General features: G+C 37.2%; 1 protein-coding gene across 1 annotated transcript in view; it reads left to right on the top strand.

The window, feature by feature from the left end:
* The window catches only part of PHF21A (PHD finger protein 21A), a 137,704-nt gene that overhangs the window by 100,886 nt on the left and 21,748 nt on the right, over nucleotides 1-15,070 (top strand). Inside the window, exons 7-10 of the mRNA XM_083371049.1 lie at nucleotides 3,750-4,001; nucleotides 5,176-5,265; nucleotides 8,220-8,519; nucleotides 9,807-9,905. Coding sequence (XP_083227175.1) covers nucleotides 3,750-4,001; nucleotides 5,176-5,265; nucleotides 8,220-8,519; nucleotides 9,807-9,905 — 741 coding nt within the window. The remainder of the gene's footprint in view (nucleotides 1-3,749; nucleotides 4,002-5,175; nucleotides 5,266-8,219; nucleotides 8,520-9,806; nucleotides 9,906-15,070) is intronic.

Genomic DNA, 15,070 nt, shown 5'->3' on the forward strand with positions numbered 1-15,070 from the left:
GACTAAAAATTATTTTACTCTCTAAATAGACATGGTAAAGAGCAATAAATTAAATCTCAAAGGAGTTGCAATTTTGTTCTGAATGGCTCTGATGTATTGCAAGTAGTAGTAAACAGAGCAAGGGAGTAGAGCTGCAAATATCATTACCCCTTTATGTAATGGATTTAGGACAACTTGCAATCACTGCCTTGTCACTGTTAGCTCACCGCCATCGCCTCACCCCGGCCATGGAACAGCTCACCATGGGAGAATGCAGAAGGTGAGGGGAACTTACACCTCCTTCTCCTCCTGCTCAGCTGAGACTGGGGGAAAAATCGGGGAGGATGAAGCAGGGAGGCGAAGAGGGGCTTCCCCCCAACCAGAAAAAAGATCACTTGGGAGAGAGTCACACACTTTTCGTTGCACATGAGGTTTTTTTTCAGAGACTTAAGGGGTATTGGGGGCTGTAAGTCAGATCAAGGAGACAGAGAGAGAGAGAGGGGAGGAAGAGAAGGAGGAGATTCTCCTCACCTCCGGCATTCTCCCGCTGTGAGTTGCCCATGGTGAGCTGGCTGGGGTGACCCAGCGGCAACCTTGCTGTGGCGAGTTGTCCCGTTCAGTTATGTAACTTACTTGACTTATCCTGCTACTTATAATAAAGGATCATTTGCATATGGATCGTCCCTGTTTCAGACTCTGCTATCTGGAGAATTATCATTGTCATTAGTAAACCAGAAAGGTGGTTCTTGACTATTGGCCAACTGAAGTATAAGAATAAATAAAATATTTTTTTTATTCATATCCCGCTTTTATTATTTTTATAAATAACTCAAGGCAGCAAACATATCCAACACACCTTCCTTCTTCCATTTTCTCCACAACAACCACCTTGTGAAGTGGGCTGGGCCGAAAGAGAATGACTGGCCCGAAGTCCCCCAATTGGCTTTCATGGCTAAGGCAGGACTTGAACTTACAGTAATTATTCCTTTGGTAACAGCATATCAATGTCCCATTAAATTACTGGAAAAAAATACACTGATGGTAAACCAAGAAAAAAATTATTTAATTCACAAACTTTAATTCTAAAAGTCCTTTACTATGAAGTAGGTATTTTATTGGTTAGACCAACTTCAGGTTTGAAATTTTAATTGCAGGTTTGTCTGATGCTCTTCTGACAGTTTTGATTAATGTGCTATTGAAAGTAATTAACATTAAGTAAAATAGGGCAACATAAATACTATAGAAATGTTATTAAGTTCATTTTGAATAATCTTACATAATTTATATTAGCTGGTATTAAAAAACTGTTGACTATTAAAAGAATACAATTCTACAATTCTGTTTTATAGTTTAACTTTCAGATAATATGCTGCTTAAACAAGATGATATTTAAAACTAAAGAGCCCTCTAGTGAAATTGCCTTAAAATTGCTACATTTTTTTCTTTTATTATTCAGTTACAGAACTTCTTTAAAAGCATTAAACTTATAATCTATTTGTTTAATAAGAGAAAAATTAAATTAATCAAAATCCAAAAAATGAAATCATTATCTAAATTGCATATGGACTTAATTCTGATACCTTGCAGTATTTCTTAAATTATTCTTAAAACTTTCAAGTCTAATTATTTGGAAGAATTAAATCAGTTCTTTCACAACGTTATGAAGCTACTTTGTATGGCGTAGCCTTAGCAAAGAATTTTAAGACGTGCAGAATTATTAAAAGGAGCTAGAAGGAAACACCAGCACTAAAAAATTATAGTATTTGTAAAATTCTTAATTGTAGTACTGTGACCATACTGAAAATTCATAGTTTGCAGCTGTTAAAATGTTAAAGAGTTCATTCATAATCTGAAATAATTGCTAGCAAAACCTTGCCTAGTAAATACCAATAGCATTTTCTTTTTCAGATTCTTGGAAGGCATGATGCCTTACATTTGGACATGACTCTCTAGGGTCCACCTATAATTAATGTTGTGATGTAGCTAATTAAGAACATAATTAAAATTATACAAATCACATTAAACATATTAAGTGGAATCTGGTACACCTGATATTGAATACTATATCAAAAAGTGTGTACCTGTTTTAGAGAAAAAAACAAAATTTCAACATCGTGCAAAATCATGGGTTTCTATGCATGCATAGGTCTTGGAAGGTCCCAGTTCTAGTTCATTGTAACATAACATATGAAGGAGTTAAAATAGAGTTCCTCCTAAAATCCACTATCACCTTTACAGTTTTAAGCATATTCAGCTCCAGATTGTTTTGGCTGCACCACAGGGCCAGTTGTTCAACCTCCCATCTATGTGCAGACTCATCACCATCTTGAATGAGGCCAGTGACTGTTGTACTGTCTGCAAACTTCAGGACTTTAACAGAGGGTATGCTTCCCTCTGATGAAATAATCCTATCCCACCTGAAAATGTAATACTACAGCAATAAATCTAATACCAGATACAGTACTTACTTAGAGACGTCTACTAAAATAAAATTACTTTGACAGTCAAAATTCCCGTGTGATATTTGCTGTTGCTTTTCAACTAACAATGACTGGGAGTTTCCAAAAACCGTATATGATAATAATCTTTTAATTTTGGGGAAATTCTTGTCTAGTTTTACCTATTAACCTTCTTCTACTTGAAACAAAAATTGGTTCAAAACAAATATGGCTTTATGACATTCTATAGATACAGTGACATATCCATATACATATTCACACCTATATTTACTGCATTAAGTATGTAAGGTAGAGGTTTAGACAAAATTAGAAATTACATGTCATTAATACTTGGCTGGATTGTCCTAGGCACATCATACCCTGGAATAACTGGAAATGGGCAACGTTTTTATTTTTTTCAAGAATAGTCCAGAAAGTTCTAGGAATAGAGCAAGGCTGGCACAGCTCACCTCTCTCTTCCCTTTTCCTCATGGCCTAGGTGCTAGTTTGCCCAGGGATCTTCACAGCACAACTCCCTGCTACCATTTTATATTTGAGCACAGCATAAGTGAGTGGTCCATTCCACTTTTTTGCTCCTTTTCTCATAGCTTTTCTTCCCTGCAGCTGCTGTCATCCTATATGACCAGGCCACCTGTCCCTCACATGGCCTTCCCATTTCCTCCTTTCATTGCCACACTTGAATTGAAGAATGGGATACTCAACTGGCCCAGCTATTCACCCCTCTCTGGATGTTCTCTTCACCTTCCTTACCTTTATCTCTGCTTAGCTGCCACACACACTGATAGCTTTATTTTTTCCTTCTGTCTTTTTATTCTAGAGGCCCTATATCTGGAACACATATGTTCTGGGTCTATGTCTGGATAAAATATGTTATGTTCCAAACCCAGTTCTACCTGTTCCGTGTACAGGATAGCTTGTGCACTGAACATTCTGGATATTACTAATATAAATGGTTAAGAAGAGACATGCCTTTCCAGAAGTCAAGAGATATGGTAAGGACATATTCCAAGGAGCTGAAAGGCAAACATTGAAGGATACAAACAAAAACTTGATTGCAGTTATGCATATTTCATCAACTGTGATCAAATCGTGACCTAGTATTTCTTTATGATTAATTGTCAAGTGTACATGAAATTTGCTATAAAGTATTAATAAATATGTTGGTTCCAGGAGAAGGATATCGGTGTTTAAATTTTCCTTAGTTTCCCCATTGTGCTGTATTGCTTCTATTTTCTCACAGTTCTCAATAATAAATTTTTCTCAGTGGGTGGTACAGTCTTCTAGATAAAATGTATTTTCTGTTTCTCTTAGAAAACTGTAACTACAGCTTCTATGATCACCACTAAGACACTACCTCTTGTTCTGAAAGCAACAGCAACCATGCCTGCCTCTGTTGTGGGTCAGAGACCTACAATTGCCATGGTGACTGCCATCAACAGCAGCCAGAAAACTGTCCTTAGCACTGATGCACAGAACACGCCTGTCAATCTCCAGACAACAAATAAAGTCACTGGTCCAGGAACAGAGGCAGTACAAATAGTGGCAAAAAATACAGTCACGTTGGTAAGCAAGCTGGGTAGCTCAGCACTTGAACCATTTTTCATAATAAACATAATATGAAGTTCTGTATACTAGAGAATAGAGTGTATTGTTTATATACTTTGAGAATATATTTTATATTTTGATGCTTTGCTTAAATTAAAATTACACACTTATTTTAAAAATTTTCAATTTTAATTACTATTCCAATGGTGATTAATATTGTTGCAGTACTACACAACTATTTATCCTTAACACATGTTCCAATAATAAGGTGTTAAATTGTTTCTGTATGATTCTTGTTCTCCTTGCTGAAAGGACACAGATTCCTTAATCTTGATTGTAGAGGTTTATGCTTGGGGACTCTTTATTTGAATGGTATAACTTCTGACATAATTTACTTTTTCAATTTTGTTGCTTGTGGGGGGAAAAACTCACCAAGACTTGTTTAACTTCATTAAATATTACTGCCACTGGATCCATAAAATGGTATCTTGCACAGTGACTTCTTGCCAGCATTTTTTCACAATTACAAGCACTGTTATGATCAAGGATCAGTTGACAAAATGTCAAACAATTGAACCCTATTAAAATGTAAACTTTAATTTTAAATGTGAAGTCAGCTATTTAAACAAATACAATTTGGATTAGAAATATAACAGTGATTATCAGTATACTGTTAAATATATGAGCCATCTGATGTTAACATTTGAGAATTAATCCAGAAATGCAGCTATAAGTAAATCTATTTAAGACCTTAGCATTCTAGCAATAAATTATTTCCTACGCGTTCCTGGAGAATAAAGAAAATAACTCATTGTGCAAAGCAGTGGTTTGGGCTACTTTGAATATGAATGCTTATGTTCTTAACATAATTAAGCTTCTTGTGAAATATCATTTGGATGAGTAACAAGACTGATAATATATTCTAATTATTATAGAGCAACTGCTAATGTGTAAAAATTCAAAAGGTTCAGATGACTGGTACACACTTACAGTAATATACGTTTACATATTTATGAGACAAGCAAAAGGGCTAGCTTTTTACTTCTTAAGAAAGGCAGTTTCACTCTTCAGAATCAGTTTGTGGTGGGAAGGCTGGCTGTCATTATGTAACTTTAAAATAATTCATTGTACCTATACTTTGCTTAAAGCTTCTTTAGCTTCATCACCACCTGAGCTCACTTGTGTTGTTTAGCAGGTTCAAGCTACAGCTCCTCAGCCTATCAAAGTGCCACAGTTCATCCCTCCTCCCAGACTTACTCCTCGTCCAAATTTCCTTCCACAGGTGAGTCTGTTCAGAATAGATAGCAGCTAACCAAATTGTGTCAAACTCAGTGAGAAACAACTTTGATTTGAGGTTTGAAAAAAGACAACATTAGATATTTCATACATTTATTAAGAATTAGGGCTGTCAAATCCATGTCACATGAATCTGAATGACCAGGAGTACCCGTTCATATTGTTGAATAACAGCAGTGAGTTAGCATTGTAGCTACAATCTATTGTTGACTTGGATTCTTGCAGTCCAGACATGGTTGCAGCAATAAATTCTGCTCAATGGGTTCTTTTTCAAATTAAAGCTCCACTTTTGCCATCTTGTGGGAGTGCTTTGTTCCAATTGTTTCTACATGCTTCATCAGGTCTGTCAAGAGAAATATACTTCAGGCCTTGTCAGATGTCATCTGGTGGATCAGGAACTTTGCCTTTTCTGGCTCAAAACCTATCCTTCCCACCCAAAATCACATTGTCCCTAACCCTTCTGTCATTCAAAAAACCCTTAAGATCTGGCGGTTCTCCCAGGCTTGGAGGCCAGGAAGTTAACTTTTTGTTGCTGGGATGTACCCAAGTGCTCCAGTTGCTTCTCTGTATTTATTATGTGCTTTTAATTTTGTTGCTTTTTGGTATACTAATGTATGCCAATAAAGTGTTCACCACCCAGTTGTTGCCACTGTGATGAGTTTGTAGTTTAATTTAGTGTAATTTCCTCTTAGTGTTTTCTAGAAAGGATCAAATTTGTCATGGGAAGATTAGTTGAACAAATAACTTTCTGAAATAAGTTCTCTCCAAATATTAAAGGCAAATGTGCAAGGGGAGTATAGAAATCTAGGCAATCACTGGATTGCAGCAGAAAGCTAGAGTTTTCTTATTGTTTTGATGCAATGTAATGGTTGTCCTGAATTTTGCATTCCAGAACTGGTAGCCATATGTATAACATCTTATATGCAGTGCTTTGAATGTGTAATACTGTTTCTTTCAATAAATGATTCTTATACCTCAGTGAGGTTATATTTGTCTTACTTCACCTCCATTCCCTCTTTTTTAGAGAACTTTATATTTCAGAGTTTAGATTCAACATTTAAAATAATGTATGAATTCTCTCAATTAACGCAGAGATGTAGGATTAATATAAGCATAGCTGCATTTAATTTATATTTATTTTGCATAGATAATTCCTCTTACTGTTAATATTCTTAAAAAATATAGCATTGGGAATTCAATGTATTTTTTTGTTATAAGTTTTATTGATTTTTAAAAGTTAGTCTTTAGAGCTTAGTAAACAACATGTTGTCTGGGTTTACATATTTAACATTAACTTCTTCAATATAGATCTATTCAGTACTGTACACTCCAGTATTTTTTTTCCTTGATCTTTCTTCCCTATATTTTTTTCCCTTTTCCCCTCAATGAACATTTTTTCTTAGTACTATTGATTTATACAAAAATAAATATACACATCATCATATTTTACTAATATTATAGAGATAACAGTAATATCAATTCATAAATCAACATCCTGTTTTTCGTGCTCTTATTTAATGTTTGATTTCCCATCAATATTTACAATATTTTTATAGTTATGATTTTCTCAATATTAATTACGTTTACATAGCTAAAAAAATTATATTCATACCAATCCTCTTTTTTTTTCAAATTTCCCATATCAAAAAAAGAAAAACAAAATGCTATCTTAATTCTAAATCATGTCTTCCATTATAAAAATCTAGTTATATCTAAGGGTCATCGGTTCTTTTAAACATTCAAACAGGTATATTAAACAGATGGTGCCCCCTCTGATAAATCATATCTTCTGTTTTTTAAGTCTAACTCTCATTTTCTTTGTTTGCCAAGTAGCTTTCCAAGCCAAGGCAATTAAATTGCCCCAAAATTTTCTTTCTATTTTTGTGCAAGCTGCTTGGAATAAGGCAGTTTAGGTTTTTTGGGGGGAAAACTCCGCCCATCCACATTCCCTGGACATTTCCCCTGCCCGCTGTATGTTCCATTTTCTGGAATCTTTTTCCTTGTCCTCAGGTGTATTTTGGAGAAGGAAGTAAGGGATCTTTTGTATTTTCATTGTTATAGGTAGATCTTGCAGTATTTTATTTGTATATGGCAGTCCATATTTCCCTTCTCCTATCTCCTCCACCTCTAGATCCATTTCTTCTGCTTCATCCTCTGATTTCTGGTTTATTTGTTCATACTTTGTAGTCGTTGTCTGGGAGCTTTCCAATTGTAGCTTCAGTTTGGAGATTGGGTCCTTTATATCATCTAGATTATTTTTGGCCTCATGGTTTCTTTTTATGTCCTTTTTTATAACAATTGTTTGATGAATTTGCTGTAACATAAAGAGTATTTCCTCCTGAAAGGTATTTGTTTTTCCTTGAGGCATCAGTCCTAGAAATCTTCTGGTATCACCAGTCTCAGTAAGGGTGGAACAAGATTTCCTCTAGTTTTCTGGCCACAACGCAAAACTGGAAGCATCGAAATTCAGTGTATTCTATGCTGCCACATAAGCACTTCAAAAATCACATAAGCACTCTATTTTTTATTACAAGCTAACTTATAAGGTAATATTTATTCCTTTAGTCCAGACATGTCAAACTCGCGACGTCACGTGACGTTGCACGATGTATCGGGACTGTTTTTCCACTGCCAGCAATGGAGTGGGCACGGCTTCTGCGTGACACATCTGGCCCACGGGCCGACAGTTTAACACCCCTGCTTTAGTCTGAATAATAATATATGAAGTTTCCTGATGCAAAGACAAGGAACAGTTTTTGGTACCATTTGCAACCGTTGTATTTGGAATTAACCAAGTTTGAGACAGATTTCAAATTAAGTATTTTTGTGCTGATACATATTTCTGAGTAACACAAATATTGTTTTGTGCTAAGTTGTGTTTGTTGGAAATAATCTGATCTCTCTCTTTCTCTCTTTCTCTCTCTCCCTACCTATCTGTAGGTTCGACCAAAACCAGTTGCCCAGAATAACATACCTATAGCCCCAGCCCCACCTCCTCCTATGCTTGCTGCTCCTCAACTTATTCAGAGGCCTGTGATGTTGACCACAAAGTTCACTCCCACCTCCTTACCTTCTACCCAGAATTCCATCCACCCAGTTCGTGTTGTGAATGGGCAAACAGCAACCATAGCCAAAACTTTTCCAATGGCACAACTCACCAGCATTGTTATAGCAGCCCCAGGTGCCAGGCTTGCTGGACCTCAGACTCTACAGATCAGCAAACCAAATGTTGAGAAGCAGGTACAGCCAGAGGAATGTTATTCGATTGGCCTGTATTTTTATTTACAGTCCATCAGAACTATTATAATTTGCTTGCTTTTTTTGCTTAAGTATACAATTTTCATCAGCAAGAATATGTTTCTATTATTTTACTATCTTTTCTAATTAAACTGACTTCAAGATGAGATAACAATTTTACAACAACCTCTAATTTTTTGGTTACACAATGGTATTTAAATACTTTGCAATCTGGATAGTTGAAAGAACATAGCCCTAACATAACAGAAGTAGTTATCATTTTCCTGGCAGTACATCTTTTTTAAGCTTGACAAATTTTCCGTTGATGCATGAGGAATGTGAACCACTTTTTGTCTCTTTTAGGAAGGTGCAACATACATGTGTATTAATTCACAATAAAATATGAACAGAAAATCAGCATATACCAAATTAATACTCTAGTTTGCACAGAAGGGAAAGGGTAGTATTTCCTTCCATTTTGAACTAATAAAGAACTACTATTAGTGTTAATTGAGAGTTGTATTTTTAATATCTTTAACCATGATTGACTTATTCAGTAAATAGCGCCAAATATTTCCATTGCTGTTTCACAGTCATGCCAGACTAGTTCAAACAAATGTTTTGGACATAGCCAATATTCATCCATAATCATAGATTTTAACTACGTTTTACTGAAAAATCTATAGCAGATTAGTTTGTATGGCATACTAAACCAAAAATGAACAAACCACAATGTGGCTTACTATTAAGTACAAACCAATCCATATCCATATTCCATGTATTGCTCATATAGCATACAGAAATTATCTTTGTCTCCTTGGAACAAATTGGTAATACTTTATGACTTCACATCCATGTCATAAAGTGATGATTGTGTCATTGTGGAGGCACGTAGGATGCTATATGCAAAGGATCCTGCTATATAGTATGTAAATATACTTCAGGAAAACTTGCTCTTTCAGGAATCATGGAGAACTAATTTTCAGACACATTTCATGTTAATACTAAAGCATAAAGAGGAGTGCAGAGTGACTGACTATTCCTAACAAAATGTTGTCTAAGCAAGCTTTACAGGGAGATCATTCTTTGAAATATCAACCCATCTATAGTTCTGCTTCCCAGGTCTTTTACTTAAATGTTGGGGTGGGGGGGTGCATGGTCTTCTGAAAAACTTAAGTATTATTTGGGATACTTTCACATAAGTAAGGGTTTTCACCATTGTTCTCATTCTGGTTAATAAAAGGCATTGCTAAATCAAAGAGTATATATATTCAGCTATTTCTATTTCAGACAGTCAAGCCCCAAGTAGAAACAGAGGATAAGCCAACAGAGATTCATACTGTTACCTCTCCTGCACCTCCCAAGCCAAAACGAGAAGAAAACCCACAGGTATTAATAGTTAAAATACTATTTTTTGGATAGTAATCTGATATATTGTCCGTTGCTAATATGCAAAAATTTGGGTTTTGTTTATTGCCTGAAATCTCTTAAATATCTGGGAATAATTCTTCTATAATACCTTTGGGCAGTGTAATTCAGATTAACAGTGATACTAACAGACAGTTGAAAATACTTGTGAATTTATGGGGAAGAATAAATGTGGTCAAAATGAATTTAATTTCAAGATTAGTTTACAAATTTAAGAGAGATCTCTATATTAATTCCAACTAGATATTTTAAACATATCAATAAGCTTCTGATGACCTTTTAATAGAATGGTCAGACCCCAAGTTCCTTCTTTGAAATTCTAATTACATATGAAAATGGAACTTCTTATTTTGCAGAATTTTAGTTGTACCATTGAGCAAATGTATTACCTTCTTTTTTAAAGATTAAAAAGTATGGCTATATAAATGAAACTTAAGATTCTATGGCTACCAGCACAAAGTTATTATTGGTTTCTTTTAAATCCTGGCAAGTTCTACTTTTAATCAGAACTGAGGTGTATTTCCAAGTATTAAAGGCATCCAGATTTATTTGAATGTTAACTTGCCCAAATATATTCACTTAAAATATTTGTTATTTTTCACAATTTGGACTTGATGTTTTGATGGCTCCAAAAGCCTCTACTCTTCTGGAGTATATTAAAAAAAATCTTAGAAGTTAACCAACAATTGAATAATCTAAAATTTGAATGATAAAAAATCTGGAATAAAAAATAAAAGACTCCAATTTTAAGATATCAGCGGTCTCAACTTTAAAAAAAAGGTTAAATGTGTCTCATAATCTTTAGGGGAGATTTCATCTGGCTTGAACTGTCCTTCAATTGCCATAGCCCTAGATTCATGCTTGGGATGTTGATGAGATATCTTTTTTTCATTTGTTTCATAGTTATGTGAAAGCCTTTGACATGATCACCAGTCCAAACTGCTAGAAATCTCCTTAAGACTTTTCAGGAATTCTTCAAATTCCATAAATCTTTTGGAGTGGACTGTTTTAATAAGATATGTATCCCTTGCAAGGGATGGTGGTTGACAGAAAGATGAGCTTCCTATGATGATTGGATTTTTAAAATGTTACTTAACTATTAGATCATAGGGCTGAAAAATCAGTGGTATGCTAACTGTTTGTCCTGGGTCAGTAACGCATAGTCCCATAGTCAGTCCCATAGTCACCATGAAAACCAGGAAATGGCATCATCCAGTTCTATCTCAGTATCGCTGGGTAAACATGTGAGGGGAATTGCCAGTCATATACTTCATTATGCAGATAATCTGTGTGGTATAGTGGGTAAAACAAGTGCTACTTCACCCTCAGGGACAGATTCTCACTGAGTTTTACCCAGTAATTATCGGTTGGTCTAGTACACAGGTCTGCAACCCATGGCTCCGGAGCCACATGCGGCTCTTTCAGCCATCTCCTGCGGCTCCCAGTCCTCTGCCATGTGCAGTCCAAAAAAAAAAGTGGGACTAAAAAAGTTCAACCAATCAATTCAAATATGCAGGGTAGATGCATATCTCGCCTTGGCCCCACTCTTCAGTCAAACCCTGTTCTACGCACGCGCGCATGTACATGCATGTGCACACATTTTTTGCGGCTCCCAGATTTTCCTTTTGTGAGGGAACCGTTTCCGAGTGGCTCTTTTACTGTTTCAGGTTGCTGACCCCTGGTCTAGTCTACCTTACAGTATTATCATGGGAAATATTGGAGAAAGGAGAACTATGTACATTGTTTTGAGCTCCTGAAAGGAAGGTGGCCTATGCATGTAACAAATAAATAAGGAAAAATATATTTGAAGCCTTTAAAAGAACACCTTTAAAATAATCTATTAACAACCTGGCTACGTATGACATTGAGTTCCTGCTTTATTAGGAATTACATGACGTTAGTTTGAATGTCTTTTATTAGGGGACTTAATACCACAAAGATTCGAATGACCACATTCAAACCCAACGTTTTACAGTACATGCTACTCTGGTGTTAATTCCTCCATATTTTTGATGGCCACCATTTTGAGTAATTAAAGCATTATCATTTATATGAACCCTATTTTTTGAAATTATTTTATGCTCTTTTATTTATATCATTTATCCCACTTTTTCTTAGGATAAACTGGGGAAAATGTGTTACTTGCTACTTTATTCCCAAGATGGATATGGATATAAAATATACCATAAGTGAGCAATTTGGGGCAGCTTCAGATGACATGTAAGGAAGTCAGCTCTCTGGAGAGTGGGTTTACTGAGTAAATAAATAGGAGCTGGCCAAGGAAGTTTGACTAAGAATAGGGAAGAGGCAGGAGAGACAGAACAAAAGAGAAAAAGTCAGGGAAGATAAAGACTGTTGATTGACTGCTTCTGCTGACTGTCTATGGAGATTCTCAATCATCCAGGTCGCGATTGTTGCAAAGGTGCTTTTCAAAAGGCAACTTGACTTTTGAAAGCATTTGGGGGTTTCTGCTGACTGTTTTTCTGATAGTCCATTGGGCTGCTGGTGGCCTATTGTACATGATTGGGCATTTCTTGCTGTGGATCTAGTTCTGAGGAAGGTTGTGGGGAACCCAGCTCCCCAGCAGCAGACAAACGGAAGATTGGTGGGGAAATTCCAGTGCCACAAATGCAAGAAGATTACTATCCTGGAAGAGAGGTTGAAAGAACTATAGATAAAATTTTCACTCTCTAGCTTATCAGGGCAGATTGGGAATTCACAAATAGGTCATAGGAAGTGCTTGTGGAAAGTCAGCTGAATTAAAAAGCCCCCTGGGAAAAAGAGAAAACAAAATGGAAGGATTGGAGAGAGAGAGAGAAAAAAATAATCTGTCTTTTAAAAGTTGTAGAATAGATTCCAGAATCTCACTGTTTATTATATTTCTATATTGAAAGAAAAGCAGCTGCCATAAATCTGAAGAACTGAAGAAGGGGGTACTACAGGTTCTGCAAAAAAAAAAAAAAAAAGGATGCCAGCTTCTTCCCGGGGGACCAGGAAACAAGTGGCGATGGTGCTCTGTTAGCCAGCCAGTCTGTCAAGAGGAGTACGGTGCTTTTCTGGGCACACATTTGGAATGTCACAAAAAGCTTTCCCACCCAGTGATAAATATCCCTTCTTTCTGATCCATGTGGGAACAAATATACAGCCAAATGCAGTCTTGAAATCATTGCAGGACTAAGAAGCACTGGATAGGAAGGCAAAGTTACTGTTGGGGCTTGGTTTGTCTTCTCTTTCTTCTTTTGGGTAAAAGGACATAGCTTAGAAAGAGACTTCTCCGAAGGAACAATTAGGTATAGGGATTAGGTACCGATGAGAGTGCTTTTGTTTCTTTGATACTGGAATGCATTATTTAGAATTCCTGGCAAGAAATAGGCTGCGTGTTATGAGAACTGGGAGGATATATTTGGAAGAGATTTTGCAAACCTGGTCAAGAAGACTGTAGGAGAAGGAGAGGATATAACTGAAAATAGTATAATGCTAGTAAGGAAGTACAGAATGTAGTGGTATCAAAAAATGAGCATGAAATACCAGAAAGAATAGGTCAAGTTATATGACTAAGTGTTCCAGCATCGTTACACAAGTGCACAAAGTGTGGGACACAAGTTAGAATAAACTCTTAATGCAGGAAAAATATGATTTAGTTGGTATTATTGAAAACTGGTAGGATCAAATTTATGATTAGAAATAAAGATTGAAGATGACATTTTAATTGTCCAGACCTACCTATCTTGAAAAACCAACTCAGCCAAAACTACTGAGTCCCCAAATTCCTTAAGAGGTCTTGCTGACCATTTCATTTTCCATAAAATGAAAAAAGAGACCTTCTGGGATTAATATTCCTAGATTTGATCCTAATCAAACATTGGAAGAAGTAAAAGGAGTGAGAGCTACTTTAATAAGTTTAGAGACTATAGGCAAAATACCCCAGACAGAAATCCTGAGGTCAAAGGGTGACGTTTGGGAATATAAGAAATAAAAGATTGGGATGAGAGTTGGCAGTTTCTCAAAAATGAAACATTAAAATAATATTTATAGGAAAAATCAACTAAGAAAACTTGTGGATATATAAGGAGCTAATTGTTTAGAGAGTTAAATTGTTATATGATCCATAGAACTGCTTCAGTGTCCTAAATCACCAGAATTGAATTTATTAAGTCCTATTTGTTTGAGACTCTTTAAGTGTTGTATCAAAACGCATGGTTACAATATAGTGTATAATATAACTATTGTGTAAAGATGCATAGTTATCCTGATTTTTACCATCATTTGGAGATATACAGTTGATGCATATTGTTGAATCATTTGTATTAAGAAATTACTATTATCAGCTACCGTATATACTTGAGTATAAGCCGACTCGAGTATAAACCGAGACCCCAATTTCACCCCCCAAAACTGGGAAAAGTTATTGACTCGAGTATAAGCCGATCCGCCGTTCTGCAAGCCTCCGCCGCCGGCGGAGGCTGGATCCGCACTCTGCAAGCCTCTGCCGCCAGCAGAGGCTCGATCCGCCATTTTGCAAGCCTGAATACACAGGAATACCCTGTGTGGCCACAGCTCTCGGGGAAGCCCTGGCTGTTCGCTTCCTCGCTCCACGCTGCCATTCGGGGCCCACGCGTTCCCCGGGCAAATCGCGGTGCCCAGCAGGCAAGGAAACACGCCCGCTCCAGTCGCCCCCCCTTCCCTCAGGAGACGCGAAGCAAGTGACCGCCCGGAGCTTACCGAGGACTTGCGCGCGGCCGAGGCTTCGGTGCTTCCAGGATCGCGCGCACCTCTCCCAAGCCGCCGCCGTCCGGAGACCTGCCGACGTTTGGGGAGGTTTGGGGAGGTGTGCGCGCACCTCCCCAAACCTCCCCAAACGTCGGCAGGTCTCCGGACCTCCGCGCCCTGCCTGCCTGCTTCTTTCCGCTGCGGAAAGAAGCAGGCAGGCAGGGTGCGGAGGTCCGGAGACCTGCCGACGTTTGGGGAGGTCCCAAACTTCGGCAGGTCTCCGGACGGTGGTGGCTTGGGAGAGGTGCGCGCGATCCCGGAAGCACCAAAGCCTCGGCCGCGCGCAAGTCCTCGGTAAGTTTTTTTGTTGACGAGTATAAGCCGAAGTGGAATTTTTCAGCCCAAAAAGTGGGCTG

This window comes from Vipera ursinii (assembly GCF_947247035.1).
Source record: "Vipera ursinii genome assembly, chromosome: 1".
NCBI classification, from domain to species: Eukaryota; Metazoa; Chordata; class Lepidosauria; order Squamata; family Viperidae; genus Vipera; species Vipera ursinii.